This window comes from Mirounga angustirostris, unplaced genomic scaffold (genome assembly GCF_029215605.1).
Source record: "Mirounga angustirostris isolate CCGP_5_RB_7025 unplaced genomic scaffold, mMirAng1.0.hap1 SCAF_9, whole genome shotgun sequence".
Taxonomy (NCBI): domain Eukaryota; kingdom Metazoa; phylum Chordata; class Mammalia; order Carnivora; family Phocidae; genus Mirounga; species Mirounga angustirostris.
The window spans coordinates 20,320,526-20,338,792 of record NW_026991717.1 but is presented as its reverse complement, the minus strand read 5'-3'; the positions used below and the strand labels follow the sequence as shown (position 1 = coordinate 20,338,792).

The 18,267-nt window shown below is 44.3% G+C and overlaps 1 protein-coding gene across 2 annotated transcripts in view; it reads left to right on the top strand.

Moving 5' to 3' along the window:
* Window positions 1–264: 264 nt before the first annotated feature.
* Window positions 265–18,267, top strand: part of TARS3 (threonyl-tRNA synthetase 3) — a 77,089-nt gene continuing 59,086 nt past the window's right edge. Inside the window, exons 1-6 of one of the 2 annotated variants that reach the window (XM_064570004.1) lie at window positions 265–679; window positions 1,649–1,714; window positions 2,587–2,783; window positions 9,414–9,537; window positions 14,708–14,829; window positions 16,657–16,774. In XM_064570004.1, the coding sequence (XP_064426074.1) occupies window positions 362–679; window positions 1,649–1,714; window positions 2,587–2,783; window positions 9,414–9,537; window positions 14,708–14,829; window positions 16,657–16,774 (945 nt within the window). In that variant the 5' untranslated portion in view covers window positions 265–361. The remainder of the gene's footprint in view (window positions 680–1,648; window positions 1,715–2,586; window positions 2,784–9,413; window positions 9,538–14,707; window positions 14,830–16,656; window positions 16,775–18,267) is intronic. The other variant, XM_064570003.1, reaches the window with a different exon arrangement.

The window sequence follows — 18,267 nt, the reverse complement described above, 5'->3', positions numbered from 1 at the left end:
CCTCCCCCCTCCCCCCGCCTCCCCGAGGCTCCAGAGTATAATCCCCGCCCTGCAGTGTGCCTCCTCGGCCCTTCTCTGTTGCCCCGCCTCTTCTCGCCCCGCCTCCCCGCGGTTTCTATGGTCCCAGCCTGCGGTGAGCCCCGCCCCTCCTCTTCTCGTCGCCCCGCCTCTCCCCGTTAGCCCGCCTCCCCGCGGCTCCTATAGTCCCCGCCCTGCAGTGAGCCCCGCCCCTCTCTCCTCGTCGCCCCGCCTGTGCACGACGCCCCGCCTCCCCGCGGTCTCTATAGCCCGGCCGCCGCCACTGCCCCCGCCGCAGCGGCTGCCCCCTGAGTGGCGTCGGTGGCTTGGGGAGCCGGCCGCCATGGCGGCGGAGGCCCTGGCAGCCGAGGCCGTGGCTTCACGCCTGCAGCGGCAGGAGGAGGACATCCGCTGGCTGTGGGCGGAGGTCCAGCGCCTGAGGGACGAGCAGCTGAACGCGCCCGACCGCGGCCAGGCCGAGGGGCCGTGCCTGACGCGGGAGGTGGCGCAGCTCCGGGCGGAGAACCGCGACCTGCGCCACCGCCTCCACCGCCTGCGGCTGTGCCTCGCCGAGGGGCTGAGCCAGCAGGCGCCGCTGGAGAGCGGGGCGCAGGCGGCGGCGGCGCAGGAGGAGGCCGGGCGCGCGGCTGCCGGCGCGCAGGTAACGGGGCGGCGGGCTCGCTGCGGGGAACGGGGGCGGGTGCCGCCTAGAGCCCCGGGCGGGCGGCGCCGCGGGCTGCGTGGTGCACGGGTGGCGGTGGTCCCGCCGGAAGGACGGCGGCGGCCGCGGCGCGCTGCTGGACCGGCGCCTGGCGGAGCGCTGCCCTGTGCACCTGCTACGGCCTGGGGAACCAGTGAGGGGCCTGGACACCCCTTGGAGCCCTGTATTTCCAGCCGTCGCCAGACTGACTTAATGGTGTCATTTCTCAGCTCTTCCAGTAAATTGCCACATATTTTCTTCAGTAGCAGAAAGAGCATTTTCCTTTGTTTGAAAAAAAAATGCTGGAGTGTTTAAAACTCACTATTCTTAGCAGGAAGACCAACAGCTACGAAAGTAAACTCATCCATTTCGTCTAATGAATGACTGGTTCTGAGCTGTTTACGACAGGTGGTTTTGGGGGCTTTTGTTGTTGTTCACTTGTTGACATCTGTATATTTAGCGTTATTATTTAATAGAGTGTTTTAATATTTTGGCTCATTGAAGGACAGATTATCATCGTGTAATATAATACGTTTTCTGAAGTTTAAAAGCTTTCTCACACTGTGGGGTGTTCTTGAGTTCTTTACCAAGGGTAACTGTGGTGCACTGGCAACATCTTCCTAAAATAGTGTATCTACAGTGCAGCGGCAGCTACACTACCATTTTCCAGTGACATTATGTTTAAAGTTTAGGGGAAAAAGCTTTAGAGAGCAAAATATGTTAAATGTACTTAGCAAGAGTGTGTGAAAATGCACAGACAGGAAGGATGGAACCCCAGAAAGTGAGTTGCTCATCTAGAGTTTAGGTGGTGGTCAGGGAAGCCCAGGCTCCAACGTGGGACACTTGCTGACTGCTCTCTCCTCTGTTTCCGATGTGTTCCTCTTTCCCGTCATTGGTATGAGTTATTTATAACTTACCTTTATTTCTCAGCCTCCTTCCAGTCAAACCCAAGAAAAGAACACTGAAGTGAAGGAGGATAGCAGGCCTGAGAGGGAGGTGAGTTGTTGCTATGGAAATAATGTAAAATACTACCTGTAATTTAAACATGCTGATACAGTTAATTGCCCAGATTTTAAATTAAAACATAGTTCCTAATTAAATTACGACACTAGTAGTATATTCAAAACCTTGCAAGCCTTAGCTACAAGATGTCTTTTTTTTAATGTTTTTTTTTTTTTTTTAAGATTTTATTTATTTATTTGACAGAGAGAGAATGAGAGAGAGAGCACACATGAGAGTGGGGAGGGTCAGAGGGAGAAGCAGCCTCTCTGCCGAGCAGGGAGCCTGATGCGGGACTCGATCCAGGGACTCCAGGATCATGACCTGAGCCAAAGGCAGTCGCTTAACCAACTGAGCCACCCAGGCGCCCCAAGCTACAAGATGTCTTAACTTCGAGCTGAGCTAGCCACACAGCTCTCTTTAAGTGCTTCTTCGTCTATTTAAGTTGAGATAGCAGAGCTTTACTTTTGTGTTAAGGAAATTAGCTACCATATCAATCATGAAAACAAACCAGAGTAGGTTTTGAGGATAAACACTTGGCAGGAGCAAAAGAGGAAAACCTGGCAACGGAGGAATCAGTCTGGTTGAGATCAGACAAACAGGAAAGACAACAGAGAACGAAGTAGGATGGTATATGGGTAGGTGCTGAATTGTGCGACTGTGCATAGACGAGTGTTAAACATATGGTGGAGGGAGATATGGTAGTTAGAAGAGGTGGGCTTTGAGCTGGACCCTAAGACCTAAGAAGGAGGTGGGAAGTGACTGGCAGGAGAGTTGGAAATGACCTGGGGTGAGCTTTACTGCAGGGTGAACAGGTAGAAAAAAGTGGGCTGTGTATGTTAACCTTCTTGTATTCTAATGACTTTCAGGTGACAAATCGACCAGATTTTGTGAAGGAAAGATTGAAGCTGTTTGAAATATTGAAGCAAGACCATCAGCTCTTATTTGCTGTTACTGACAAAAAGGGGAATACAAGCAATGTGATCACAGTGAGAGTGGCTGGTGGGAAAACCATGGAAGGGGAAGTCTGGAAAACAACACCTTATCAAGTGGCCACTGAAATTAGGTAAAACCATAGTTTGGAGAAGATATTCATTATGTAGTATTGTGCCAGAGCTTGGTGACAGTGTGTTCCCTGGGGACTGTGAAAATATTTTTTTTTCTTATTTGAATAAGTTAAATGTCATTAATTTTTTCCCTCTGGCTTCGAAATAGGGCATTTAAATACGTAGTTGAATACCAGAATAAAATCTCTTCTTCTTTAAAATGTATTTTAAAGTTGTTTTTTTTTAAGATTTTATTTATTTATTTGACAGAGAGAGAGTACAAACAGGGGAAGCAGCAAGGAGCAGGAGAAGCAGGCTCTCGCTGAGCAGAGAGCCTGATGTGGGGCTCGATCCCAGGACCCTGAGATTATGACCCGAGCCAAAGGCAGACGCTTAATCAACCGAGCCATCCAGGCGCTCCCCCCCTGCCATGTTTTAAAGTTCTAAGAAAATATATAGTAGAGGAAAATGTGTAATCCTTGACAGGTCACTTTACATTGACTGTACATCATCAAAGTATTTCCATGGGATTTTACTGATCCTTTGCTGGACTTGACTCCAAGTCAAGTCATCGTCCCACCAGTAAATAACCATGGGTGGTTCTTTGAACCACATTGGGCAGATCCCTGAAGGTTTTCAAGCCTGTTTCTTTTTATCTCTGTGGAATAATACTGCTTTTCCCATTTACCTAATGAGGTTGTAAAAATTAAATAAAATACTGCATATGAAAAATACTCTGAAAATTAAAGTGCCTCTAGAAATGTACAAAGCAACTTATTATAGATTGAAGGTGTATGTGTTAGAGCCATTATCAACCCTGGAATAAATACTTTGACTTTCCTAGAAATTAGATACCTTTAGTGAAGTTATGTTATTTTGACCAATGTTAATTCCTAGCATTAAATATAATCCTATGGAAGCTATAGCTCAAGACTGCCATGTAAATAAACTTTTACTATTTAAAAAGCAAGCTTTTTCAACAGTTGAAATCTTCAGATTTCCTTGGAAAACTATGATTAAAATTATATTTTTTTCCATCCCATCATATCTTGCACTCTAACGGCCTCTCCCAACCTATTCCCATGTTTTCCAGGAGAGAGATGATTAGATGTGCTTGGGAAAAAACGGGCTTTGAGGCAAAAATAAATTATGTTTCTTCATGGCGAGTCAGTTTGCATGTTGGCATATTAGAGACTGGTTCTGCACAGAAGAATCCTGTTCGAACTTGGGAAGCAAAGTTACTGGATTATAGGACAGGTTCTTCATTATACCCTTAATCATCTGCATTTCCACAGGGTACCAGCTTACAAATCGTACAATCAAATTTCATGATAGTGGGATTGTAGGAGCGTCTAAAAAGTAAAGTTAGCCTAAACCAAAAGATGAGCAAAGCGGGCATATCAAGCAAACCTGTTAAGAAGAGAGCCGGGATCATAGTATTACTTCAAGACACCAGAATTCAGGGCTTAAATCATCAAATTGGGAGGCTTATTTCAAAAATAGACAAACAGTGTAATCCACAATGACTATTTGTCACAGAACTTTAGGAGTTAAATGATGTAGCATCAGATCAGAAATACAAAGTTAAAGACACTCAGGAGTGGTAGGCTTTAACCTGTCTTTGGACCGGTTTTGGACCGATCACATAGGTAAACATTAGGGTTATATGTGTCTGAATAATAACACTGTGAGGGGGACTTAGTGGTTGCTCACCAGTCTCTGTGGTCTACAGACAGAGATATCTCAGCACCTGTGGTTGGGTTTTTGGCTCCTCAGAACCTTAATTACATGTGGAAGTACAGTTCACATATTCTGTAGGTAAAATGAAATCCGTTATGAACTCAGTAAACATTAAATGACAGCAAGACAAAACAAAATAAAACTTGAAAATTACGAAAATAAACACTTCAAAATAACTCAGGTAAAAGAAAATAAAAACCACAGGATTTTTAGAAAATACTTTAATGAGGAGAATATATATCAGAAATCTGTGGAATAGGGCCCAAGTAGTGATCAGAAACAGATTTGTAGTGTCAAAGGTTTTTCTTTTTTTTTTTAAAGATTTTATTTATTTGAGAGAGAGAGAATGAGAGACAGCACGAGAGGGAGGAGGGTCAGAAGGAGAAGCAGACTCCGTGCTGAGCAGGGAGCCTGATGTGGGACTCGATCCCGGGACTCCAGGATCATGACCTGAGCCGAAGGCAGTCGCTTAACCAACTGAGCCACCCAGGCACCCTCAAAGGTTTTTCTAATGAGAAAGAAGAAGAAACAGACTAAGAATTCAACTCAGGCAGTTAGAAAAAGGGGGGAGCTCCAAGGCGAATTAGAGAGGGGCACCTGTGTGGCGCAGTTGGTGGGACGACAGGCTCTTGATCTCAGCTCAGGTCTTGATCTCAGGGTTGTGAGTGGGGCTCTGTTGTTGGGCTCCTACTTAAAAAAAAAAGTGAATTAGAGAATAGTATTAACTGGAAAACTGTTTGAATAAGTAAGGGTTCAGTGAGGTGGCTGGATATAAAATAAGTGAGAAATTAATAGTTTTATTAAATTATACTGCCTATTCTCTTGGGTTACTGAGAATTGATTGCATAGATGATTATTCCTGCTCTGGGGGAGTCTAAGCATAACATGTAATGTGGAAATCATTAAGGAAAAGATGGATAAATTCAAACGGCACACAAAATAAAATGCTTAAGAAAAATGGCGATGTGTAAAAATGACACGTAAAATGGGAAATGACAGATGTAAAAAAAAAGTACCATATAAAACTAATGATTGCTCTCTAAGTGTTTTTCAAATTAATAAGAAAAAGATGAAAACTTCAAGAGAGGAACAGATTATCTTAGAAGTATAAATGAAAATTATGTGTTCTCGATTTGACCAAGGTTTATGCATAGCAGTTAACATTGATACAGTCTTGGGGAAATGGCACTGCTGGAGGGTGGATAAATAGGCCTAGTCTCTTTCAAACTTTTAAAGCCTTAAAAACATGCAAACCCTAACCTTGGACCCAGTAATTCTATACATAGCCATTTGTCCTAAGGAAATACCCCTGTAGAGGTGGGGCTCACTGCTCAATGGGGAGCCTGCTTCTCCCTCTCCCTCTGCAGCTTCCCTCTGCTTGTGTGTGCATACTCTCAATGTCAAATAAATAAATAAAATCTTTAAAAAAAAGAAAAGACCCCTGTAGAAAAACAGGGCAAAGGACAGTTCGTAGTAGTTCATGAAAGAATTGTTCACAGAGTGTGGTCCCCAAACCAACAGCATGAGCATTACCTGGGAACTTAGGAGAGCAAATTCTTGGGTCCTGCTCCATACCTCTTGAATAATTAGTCTCTGTGTTTGTAAGCCCCACCAGGAGTTTCTGATGCAAGTTCAAGTTTGAGAACCACTGAGTTAGGCTACACTGCTGTCTTAAGAGATCTCCCCTGATGGCCATTGCTTGAATAAGGTAGACCTCACGTTCGCTCATATGGCAGTCCAGAGATGACCAGTCCAGGCTAGTGGACATCCCTGGTCCATGCAGTCATTTATGGACCTGGGTTCCTTCTGTTTTGTTGATCTGCCATCTCCTAGGTCACAGTTCGTCCATGTTTAGGGGTGGAAGCTAAGTTCATGGACTCATGGACTTGCTTGCAGGCAGGGGGAAGACAGCTGAGGAATAGTAATGCTTTGAGGGCCAGACCCCACAATGGCACACTCTATCCTCTTACATCCTGTTAGCTCACCTTTAGTCACCTGGCCACCCCTCGCAGTAAGAGAGAATGGAAATGTCTTTTCTGCTGGCCAGCCACATGTCCAGCTAAAGCATTCTCCCCGTGGAAGAGGGAAAGCATGGTTTAGGGGACAGCATCTGCCACAGTGTGTCCCTGTGACATCCAGAAATCTGTGAGATCCCTTTTTCATCATCCTGCACACTTGGTCGCTCCCCAGGTGAGACAGCTGTGGGTCCCAACAGCTGAAAGCATGGGATTTCCAAGTGATGTGCAGAACACCCCATTTGTTAGGCTGGCCCCTTACACTCTAGCAACAAATAAGCTGATATACAGGGCTGCCCACCCCACATGTGTATACATACAGTGGTGGAATACACATAAGGCCAACACGATTGAAGTGTATTTGGAAAAAAAAGGAAGGAGCAGTAGGGCATCCGGTAGTGGACAGAAGCCATCAGATTCTGCTGGCAGCGATCGGGAGGCCCACAGCCTGGCAGTGGGCAGTGCTTGGGTCAGCCCATCTGGCCACCCTTTGTTTTCTGGTCCACAGTCCCCCGGAGGCCCTGGTTTTGCTCTTGGGGAGGTTCCTAGTTGTCCATCATCTAGACAATTCCATCATCTAAGAATTCTAGAGAGAGACTTCTCACCCCTTTTTTTCCTGGCTTTTGTGCTTGGCTCATTCCTCTGTGCCTCAGTTTAATGGCCTGAAGTCATATGAAACAACAGGCTGTGGGAGGGCAGCACCCTTACTCTGATCCCTGCAGTGGGCCTGGCCCCTATTGTCAGTCTTGACATTGGCCTTTGCGAAGGGCTGTCCGTGCCTGTCTCTCCTGCTGTTTGGGACAAATGACTGTTTCTCCAATCTGGCACAGCCTCACATTTCTGGACTCTTAGTCAGTTTGGATTACAGGCCACAGGCAGAGCCTCTCTTGGCAAAGTCCTGTGCCTTCCATCTTCTGCCTGCAAACCGTATAATTCTCACCCGGGCGGAGCTGGGTCTGGTGGTATTTTGCAAAAGCTGCAGTAGCTGTCCAGCGTTTACCAACATTCTGCCTTTTTATGCCTGCTTCCTTATATGCTACAAGCATTGTAAGCGCATTTGTTTGCTTTCAGGCTTTACCAAATATGATCTCAACTATTTAATCACGTATCTATCAATATTTGATACTTATCAAATACAAAATGATGCCACGATAAGGGGTGTTGGCCACATCTTGCTGCCCGTTTGCTAAGCCAGTGCGACGTGTTTTGATTTTGTTACTCACCTCCAGGTCCTTACTTTTTTGTATTAGTTAAGATACAGGCTAAGCTGCTGCAACAAAAAATTCAGTGGCGTAAATATGATCGGAGTCTCTCTCCGGTGGCAGTCTGGAGGTGCGGGGGGCCGACTCGGCAGGACAGCACTCTTCTTCATAAGTATCTGGAGACCTAAATTCCTTCCATTTGGTTGCGGGACCATCTGTATGTATGTTCAGTGTTGCGCTTGTCTGCATGGTCGGGGGGAACAGCGCACATGCGCTGTGGTGTGCAGGACGCGCAGAGGGGATGGAGAAGGGCTCTCTGTTGTCTTAAGGCTGAGATGCAGAAGTGCTACAGGCCACTGCTTCCAAACCTAGTCACATGGCCACATCTGGCTGCAAGGAAGGCCGCAAACTCCTGTACAAGGAGAGAATGGATTTGAAGAACCCTTAGCAGTCTACACAGCCAGTAAAAGTGAAAATAAAATTCTGCTTCATTAATAACAGTAGCTAGCATTTATTAGGAAGTTTTTATTGTGAGTATGCCTTATTTAATCCTTAGAATAAATGGATGAGGAAGGTCCTGTAAATCCCCATTTTACAGATGAGAGAGCCGAGGCGTAGAGTAAATTATTCAGTGTTCAAACCCAGAGCAGGTGCTCTTAACCACAGCACTGTACCGAAGCTCAAGTTACTCACAGAAATGCAAGTTAAAACATCATATTGGAAAGAGGACGTGGTTTCATAGTACCTGACATTATGAGGGGAAAGAGAAAAGGTATTCTTGCACCTTTCCTGGTCGGAAAATTTGGCAGTATATTCCAACAGATGTCATTAAAGCATATTTCCCTTGACCCAGCAGTTTTACTTCTTGAATTTTTCCAGAGAAAATGATTGGACACGAAGATGTGTGTTCAAGAATGTTCACTGCAGTGTTATTTGTCCCAAAACAAAACAAAGCAAAAAACCCCCACAAAGAAATAACCAAAATGCCCAGCCAGAGAGGGCTTAGTAAGCAAGTCTTGTTTCTTCTGCAACTAATTACTAGTGTGTTTTTCAAGTCTGTCTATTGTCAGGGAAAACGTGTGACTTACAAAGTTTAAAAAGTATGTTACCAGATAACATATACAGAATGGTACTATTATTAGATTTTTATTGTGGTGTATATATTTATCAAAAAATGTGGAAGGACATAGAACAAAATGTTAACAAGTAATCTCTGGGTGGTGGGATTGAGGGTTGTTTTTTTTTTTTTTCTTTGCTTTCCTGTGCTTTCCAGGTTCTTAATGTGTTATTTTTGTCAGTAATTTTCAAACAACAATAAATGTATGTGGGGGGCAGTGAGAGAGAGAGACAGAAGGAGGGGTGGATGTAGAAAAAGACTAGAAAGACACGTACTAAAATGCTAGGAGTAGTTATTGTCAGGGTGGTAAGATTTAGATGTGAGTTTTATTTTATTCTTTGTGTTTTCTCTGTTTTCCAAGTGTGGTGGTGGTGGTGGTTGTTTACAGTGGATGTATACTACTTTTGTATCTAAAATAAATGTACAAAATAAAAAAAAATCTGCTCTGTTAGTTTACATTTGTACTTTCTATTCACTTAAAAAAAAACAACCCTGGAAAGTATTCTAATCTTTTGTTTTAATGAATCATTGTAGCATGTGATAAAGTTAACTCCCAAGTGACTTTTCTCTTCCTAGTCCAGAGCTGGCTGAAAGCACGGTTGTAGCCAAAGTAAATGGTGAATTATGGGACTTGGACCGTCCATTGGAAGGGGATTCCACTCTAGAGCTGCTTACGTTTGATAATGAGGAAGCTCAAGCTGTAAGTATTTAAAAACCAATCAATGAAACTTTGAGTAATTGTATTGTAAACAATATTATGTACAAAGACACATATTGAAGTCAAGAATGATGAGTTTTGTAACCTTCTAAGATTTAAAATTTATTGGTGTTTAGTATTTCATGAGTTTCACCTCCTAAGATTTAAAATTTGTTTATTGGTGTTTAGTAAGTATTTCATGAGTTTCTATGGAAACTCATATGTACAAATATATATCAGCTTTTAAAGAAGCCCCTATTTATCATTTTTTAAAATAATTATTTCTTTAAGCTATAATGCTTTATTATGAAATCAATGTATATTCCAAGTGAATTTTAATAGATTCTTAAAAATGGGTCTACTGTATAATATAATATGTGTAGGAGAATTGGAAAACATTATCAAAACTCAGATATCTTTTAAATAGTTATTAATGTAATATTCTGTAAAATAGATACCAGATTTTTATGTAGGTCTCTGATATGCATCGTTACCTTAACTTTGCAGTTTTCCTTTCATGTGGCCCACTGTCCACCTAAAACCTAACCTGTGATTAGTTTAGGTTATATTAATCTTGAAACTTAGGCTAAATTTCTTGATTTATTAACCCAAACTTATAAGAAGCATATTATAATTACTTTTCTGTGTGAAATATGTGAGGTATAACAATTCAGTAGCTAAATAATACAATATTAATAAAATCACATTTAAAAGTGATCTGGAAAGAGCAATTTTTAGAAGAAATACATAGCATATATGTATTACTTAGTTTTTCTCATGAGTTGTTAACAGTGGTCACTTAACTTCATCCCAGATTTCATCCCTAGACTTTAAAATTTTATAAATTCCTTCAGTCAGCTGACCAGCATCTAAGGCCCTGGAGGCACATAAAGACACTGTAGGGCTACAGTGGACAAAGCATGGAGACTCCCACTTCCAAGAGTTTTAAGAGTTTACAGCCAGTGGGAGGAGGTAGTAAACAAGGAAACAAACAACTAGAGGTTTCAGATAGTGTCAGTTTCTGGAGAAAGTCCAATAGGGGCTAGAACCAAGAGCCACCATGACAGCTGGTGGGGCAATTAGTTTTGATCCTCAACTAAGGGCCCAGATCCTGCCTGAAAGCCTTGCATTTTCCCACACTGGCAGGCTCTTGGTTTATCTGCAGGTGTTGCTCCTGAGACTCTTTTTACATAGTTGGCTGTTGAACTTCTTCAATCTGCCAGGTACTGGGGTGGTAGGGGATGGAAGAACTACCAACTTTAATGTTCCATGGAGATGTGGGCGTCTTTGAGATTCTTCTCTCCTTGCATTCAGTGACCTCATGAAAAAGAAAACATTTGTTATCATTGGAAATCTTTCTAGAGTGCCGAACCAGCAGGCCCCTCTGCTTGCCATGCTTATAACATGGTATCGGACATCGGATTGTAGGGTTACCGTAAGTATGTGTGGTTGTTGATGAAAATGATAATAGGCAAAAACATTTACCAAACATTTACCAAGTGACCCTGGCCCCTTGAGTTCCCAGTTACCCTAGCACACATGTATGTTTTAATCCCTGTTTTACAGATGAAGTAACCAGAGCTCAGAATGGTGAAGTAACTTTTCCAAGATCTTGATGCTTCTTTTAATGTAATTTAGTAACAAAGATTTTTGTTGTTGTTGTTCCTGGAATTTATTTTCCTGTTGCTATAAACATAGTAAGATACTGAACATAAACCAACTTATGAATATTTAGCACATATCCATGAAAAAGAAACCCTATAGAAAAACGAATCTTGAAAACCCAGATCTAAAAAAATGAGAAATTAATGATTTTTTAAAAGCATTTTTTGCTTTATGGAAAAGTTCAAGACTCCTTTATATTGTAAAAGATGATTTTTTTTTAAAAGATTTTATTTATTTATTTGAGAGAGAGAGAGAGAACACATGAGGGGGGGGGAGGGTCAGAGGGAGAAGCAGACTCCCTGCTGAGCAGGGAGCCCCATGCGGGACTCGATCCCGGGACTCCAGGATCATGACCTGAGCCGAAGGCAGTTGCTTAACCAACTGAGCCACCCAGGCGCCTGTAAAAGATGATTCTATTTTTAAGAATAGTTAGAGCATAACGTAACATACAGAAGAAACACCCTCTGCCCTTTAGATAAGTTCATATAGAAAATGACAGGAAGAATATTCACATAAAGCCGATAAATATACACAACAGAAACAGGGGCATTTTATAAAATGATACAGCTTGCAAGTTTAAAACATATCTAATGGTATTTCCTTTTGTAAGTGTATTGTCCACTAAAAGAATATATGTGGGTAGATATTATTCTACTTTAAATCTTTGGGGGAAGTCCCAGGGAAACCAGTGATGTGCAGCTATGATTTCATGCTCAAGAAAACACAAGGTACTTGGTGGTACTTAGAGGTGTGAACCAGAAAAGCAGATTTACATAAGAATCAAAGCTGCTAGTTCTGTGCTTTTAGTGCAGCTCAGGGGTCTCTTCCAGTACATCAGGGCATGAGTCGGGCTTCACCCCCCATTTCAATGGCCACTTCCCCCATCCTCTGGATTCTCTCAGCAGTGACAATGAACCACGCCCTTCTTTTAAGGTCCTTTATGGTGCCACTGCTTTTCTGGTTTCATTCCCACCATCGGTTCTATCTCAGTCTCCTTTGCTGGCTTTTTCTTCTTCATCTGCCCGCAGAGTGAAGACTTCCTCGGTGCTCAGTCATGGCACCGTCTGTCTTTAGATTCCCATTCCAAGCGGTTCTATTAACTGTCCGCTGTCAATTCTTCTGTCTGTGGCTAGACGCGTCTCAGTCTTGTGTACGCTGCTGGCCATGCACTATCTCCATCCAGAGATCGTACAGAAATCCTGAGTAGGTCCACGGCGGAACTCTTGATTTTAGCCCTATCTCAGTGTACACCTCCACGACATGCCTAACTGCTCAACCTAGAGTCTCAGAGGTTGTGTGTGATTACAGCCTGCTCTCCCAGCTCCAGGCTCGAATTAATTGGTAAGCCGTTACTTTCCCGATGTATCTTGAATCTGCCCACTTCTCCCCATCTCCACTGCCACTGTCCAAGAGTCCACGATGGTGTTATTATAGCACAACCCAAGAAACTGCCCACCTGCTGTCCTATTCCCCTAAAATCCATTCCTGTACTGCTACCAAATGGTGTTTTAAAAGGTAAATTGAAATTTTTTCTGCTTAAAGCCCTTCACTGCATCTCACTGCATTTAGAATAAAACTCAGCTTCCCTCCTCCCCTGGCCCAAGGCCTGCATGGCTGCTGGCCCATTCTTCTCTCTGCAGCCTTTCTCTGGCTACCCTGCTTTCCCCTTACATGTTCCTGACTCTCTGTGAAGGTGGAGCCTTCACTGTTACTCTTCATTCCAGTGCCCTGTTCATCTCTTTTTAAATCTTCTTCTCGTCTTGTGATTATGCACTTACTAGTTTGTTTATGCCAGTCTCTCCCATGCTGCGCTGCAAACTGCAGGAGGCTGGTGACTCCTTTTTGTTCACTGTTGTATCCCCAACACCTAACACAGAGTTTGGCTCAACAAATATCTAGGTGTGGACAGAGCACCAAAGAAGAGACTTGGGTTCATGTTGGTCTGCCCTCCTGGCACCATCCGAAGCAAAGGGACCGACACTCTGGGGCCGTTGGCAGGTCCTATCCCAGCCTAATGCTGCGGGTTGGGATTACACGTAGCCTGCTCAGCCAGCCAGCCTCCCTCTGTTCCGATTGATTTTATTTGTCAAACAGCTTTCTCATTGTAACGTTTCCTATTTGATAAGGGAAGGAAAGTGCTGCCAGGGGACTCTGTTGTCTTGCTTCTTCGGCACCTATATTTATTTGGTGACTTCGGTTAGTTTTTTGGGTTTTTTTTTAAAGATTTTATTTATTTATCCATGAGAGACAGAGAGAGAGAGAGAGAGAGAGAAGCAGAATGAGAAGCAGGCTCCCAAGGAGCAGGGAGCCCAATGCGGGACTCGATTCCAGGACCCCGGGACCATGACCTGAGCCGAAGGCAGACGCTTAACCATCTGAGCCACCCAGGCGCCCCGACTTCGGTTAGTTTTAGTTTATCCGTAAACCACTGATTCCTTGCGAATTCAAAACCAGATTCAAGACCCAACTTTCCGACCTTGTAGACCTGATGAGCGGCCCTTGGATGGTGGTAAATAAACTCATGTGGGTGCTGCCCGGGGCTCTCAGGCCACATTCCCAGGCCACACTCGTCTCCCTCCAGGGCCATCTTGTCAAAAGCTGTTCAACCTGCGGAGACTGCCGTGTAGACGCAAACTACTTTGGCCCTCTGTGTTCGGCTTCGAGGCTGTCCCTGGAGAGAAAGGAAGGAAACCGGTGTCTTGTCACCCTTGGCTTTCCTCCACTCTGGGCTGAGCCGGGCTGCCGTGTGACTCCTCTGCTCAGCCTTCCAAGCGGATGGTTGAGGCTTTGACAGACAACCTCTCTGCAAGTGAAGATGGACTTGGAAGGACGTGGTTTCGGAGCTGTGCTTTAGCTGCGACTCAAGACAGCAGTTTACACTAGAACCCAGCTTGTGGCCCTGGTGTAATTGCCAGGAGCGCTCAGAAAGTGTTCTCTTTGACGTGGGCATTGAAGCGTTTCTTTTCTTTTTTTTTTATTTTATTTTATTATTTTTTATTTATTTATTTGACAGAGAGAGAGATAGCGAGAGCAGGAACACAAGCAGGGGGAGTGGGAGAGGGAGAAGCAGGCCCCCCGCCAAGCAGGGAGCCCGATGTGGGACTCGATCCCAGGACCCTGGGATCATGACCTGAGACGAATGCAGACGCTTAACGACTGAGCCACCCAGGCGCCCGAAGCGTTTCTTTTCTTTTTTTTTTTTAAGATTTTATTTATTCATAAGAGACAGAGAGAGAGAGAGGCAGAGGGAGAAGCAGGCTCCCCGCTGAGCAGGGAGCCCGATGCGGGGCTCCATCCCAGGACCCTGGGATCATGACCTGAGCAGAAGGCAGACGCTTAACCATCTGAGCCACCCAGGCGCCCCATGAGCGTTTCTTTTCAAATTGATGTTGCTCTGTGTCTTGGCGTTTGTCCCCTTAAAGGTGACCCACTCGCTTCCTTGTGTGATTGGACTAACAGTTTCCCATGCCGTAATTTCGATGGCCACTGGCCTCTGTGTTCCACACAGGTGTACTGGCATTCCAGTGCTCACATCCTTGGGGAGGCCATGGAGCTTTACTACGGAGGCCACCTGTGCTATGGTCCACCCATTGAAAACGGATTTTATTATGACACGTTCATTGGAGACAGGTAATGCCGCTGCACAGTCACTTCTGAAGGCATGCGTTTATAATGGTTACGTATTCAGTGAATGTGTATATGTTCTATGACTTGAGCATAGATTGGCTATGTTTGAAAATTATTCTTTTATGGGTTTAGATTCCAGAGGAACTTCTCGAACTTTCTTTTTTTTTAAGATTTTATTTATTTATTTGAGAGAGAATGAGAGAGAGAGAGCACATGAGAGGGGGGAGGGTCAGAGGGAGAGGCAGACCCCCTGCTGAGCAAGGAGCCCGATATGGGACTCGATCCCGGGACTCCAGGATCATGACCTGAGCCGAAGGCAGTCGCTTAACCAACTGAGCCACCCAGGCGCCCCTTCTCGAACTTTCTTTCTTGTCCCCAGAAGGAAATGATAATACTATTTATCTCACATGAGACCTGCTAGAGCCTAGTACTAAATTAAGAACAGAATCTCAAATTTAATCCCCAGAGAGTGGCTGGTTGAGTTCTGCTCCATGATGATGAAGGGTGCTATCCACCTTGGCCAGACATCTCATGCAGATAAGTACCATGCAGAGTAGGGCACAGAGGCCTCACATTCTGTAGGTCTGTGCTTGAAATCATTAGCAACAGGCCCAGCCCCAGCCCGCCACCTGTATTCCCCATAGCTCTTAAGGACTAGCTGCCAAAGCTGAAACCTGAGGGTCCTTCTAATTCCTGTCCCTCCCTCAATGCAGTTCTTCCAGTCCTATCTCCTAAATAGTTCTCCCATCCTCCCTTCTTCCTCTGTACTTCTGCCTGAATTAGACCCATAACATCTCTTGCCGGATGACTTTGGTACATTTTGTCCCTACCTGTCACCACCGCACTGCTCAAATGATCTCCCTGAGCACCCAGTACTCTATAGCTCCTGCGTACAGCCTTGTCCAGCTTCATCTCCTGTTCCCACCACCCCAAGATTCATTCAACAAGATTTTTGGACTGTGCTCTGTGCTTGGTGCTGGTGATTCAGCAGTGAACAGATTAGTCTGTTCCCGTGGAGCTAACAGTCTGGTTAGCTTAGACAATAAACAAACGAACAGCCACCTATCAGGTGGTGATGAGTGGTATGGAGGAAAAGAAACTAGGTGTGGGGAGGTGTGTGCGATGACAGGTGGTCAGGAAAGGGTAAAGTGATGCTGAAGCAGGGACCAGAATGGAGGAAGGGAGCAAGTGCTGAGGCTGTTGTGTGTGTGGGCGGGTGTATTTATGGACCTTTGGGGGTAGAACATTCTAGGCCTCTGGGACCTCCCTGGTGTGGGCCTGTGCCTGGGTTGTTTGAGGAAAGGCAAGGAAGCCAGCGTGGGTGGAGGGGAGTGAGGGTAAACCAGAGAGCAGCTGAAAGAGGTCAGCCGATGGCTCCTGGAGGTCCATTCCCTGTGAGTACCATACTGGATGCTGCAGTTCACACCCACAGATCTTTCTCCCAGCCCAATTCCACAGTCACCGAGGGCGGGGATTTGTGAGCACTTACCACATCTCTTTTGAACAAAAATGTAGATGCGTGAAGTATAAGGTCGACTGCATGAAGGACAGGTCTCAAAGGAGCTTAGTCTAACCGGGGAAGATTCTAACAGGGCTTTTCAAATTACACACCTCATTGCAGAGAAGAACTGCAGGCAAATCATTTCCTCTGTTGGGGCCTCAGGATTCTTCTTTGAGAAATGAGATTATCTGCCTTGCATGTGGACGTATGACTTTCTGAAGTCCTGGTACAATAAAACACGAAATTCCTCAGTGTCAGTGACAAGGGTCCACAGAAAGGTCAGGAAGGCTGAGAAATCTGAGTTGACTCTCACTTGCTCTTCTTTTTAGAGCAGTGTCCAGCACAGAACTGTCAGCCCTGGAGAACATCTGTAAGACTATCATAAAAGAAAAGCAACCTTTCGAAAGACTGGAAGTCAGCAAGGAAGTACTCCTCGAAATGTTTAAGGTAATTTCAGGAAACTCTTTAGAATAAGAAAACCTTTTGCCAGGAATATTAAAAATGATTCATTGACATAGCTTTTTCTTTTTTAAACAAATAATTGAGTGTTGCTTGCCACATTGTTCCAGTCAGTTTGGCAGCCTACTGTGAGGTTGTCACTAGTCACCCAATGTGATATGTCCCTACTATGTCCTGAAAATTTTAATGCAGTTATATGTAGGTGAAGGACCAGGTGATAATTTTCATATGTGTGTTTATAAATCTGATTAATTTTGAGTATTGTTAATATTTTGACTACTAAATTCAATAATACTTCTGCTTTCTCTTTATATTGTTTTGACCAGTGTATGTAAACATATTCTTAATTTAATTTTTATTTAGTGTGTGAGCAGGGGTGGGGCATGGGGGAGGGGAGGGGCAGAGGCAGAGAGGGAGAATCTTAAGGAGATTCCACATCCAGCCCAGTGTGGAGCCTGACTCAGGGCTCGATCTCACGACCCTAAGATCATGACTGGAGCTGAAATCAAGAGTTGGATGCTTAAGAGACTGAACCACCCAGGCGCCCCCTGATTTTATTTTTTAAATCATATCAAAGAAAGCACGTAATTTGAACACAGAATATTGTTAATTTTGTGGGCTTGAATTAAAAAATAGGTTTGGGCTTGGTAAACTTGCAGGTACTCGTGTGTGTGTGTGTGTCTGTGTATGTGTGTGTATGTGTGTGTGGTAAAATACACAAAATAGAAAAATTTATTATATTAACCATTTTTAAGTATACAGTTCTGTGGCATTTGGTACATTCATATTGTGCAACCATCACCACCATCCATCTCCAGAGCTTTTTCCTCTTCCCCACCTGGAACCCCAACCTAGTAAACACTAACTCCCCGTTCCCACTTCCCCTTTTTCTGCCTCTACAAATTTGACTACTCTAAGAACGATATAAGTGGAATCATACAATATTTGTCCTTTTGTGACCTCCTTATTTCACTAGCATAATGTTCCCAAGGTTTGTCCATGTTGTAGCATATGTCAGAATTTCCTTCCTTTTTAAGGCTGAATAATATTCCGTTGTATGTATAGACCACATTTTGTTGTTTTTTGTTTTTTTTTTTTTAAAGATTTTATTTATTTATTCATGAGAGAGAGAGACAGAGAGAGAGAGGCAGAGGGAGAAGCAGGCTCCCAAGGAGCAGGAAGCCCGATGCGGGACTCGATCCCAGGACCCTGAGATCATGACCTGAGCTGAAGGCAGACGCTTAACCACCTGAGCCACCCAGGCGCCCCACATTTTGTTTATTCATTCATCTACTGATGGACACTTGGGTTGTTTCCACCTTTTGACTATTGTGAAAAGTGTCGCTGTGAACATTGCTGTACAAATATCTGTTCTAGTCCCTGCTTTCAATTCCTTGGGGTTTATACCCAGAAGCTGTTGGATCATATGGAAATTCTCTGTTTTGTCAACTGCCAGACTGTTCGCCACGCAGCCGCACCAT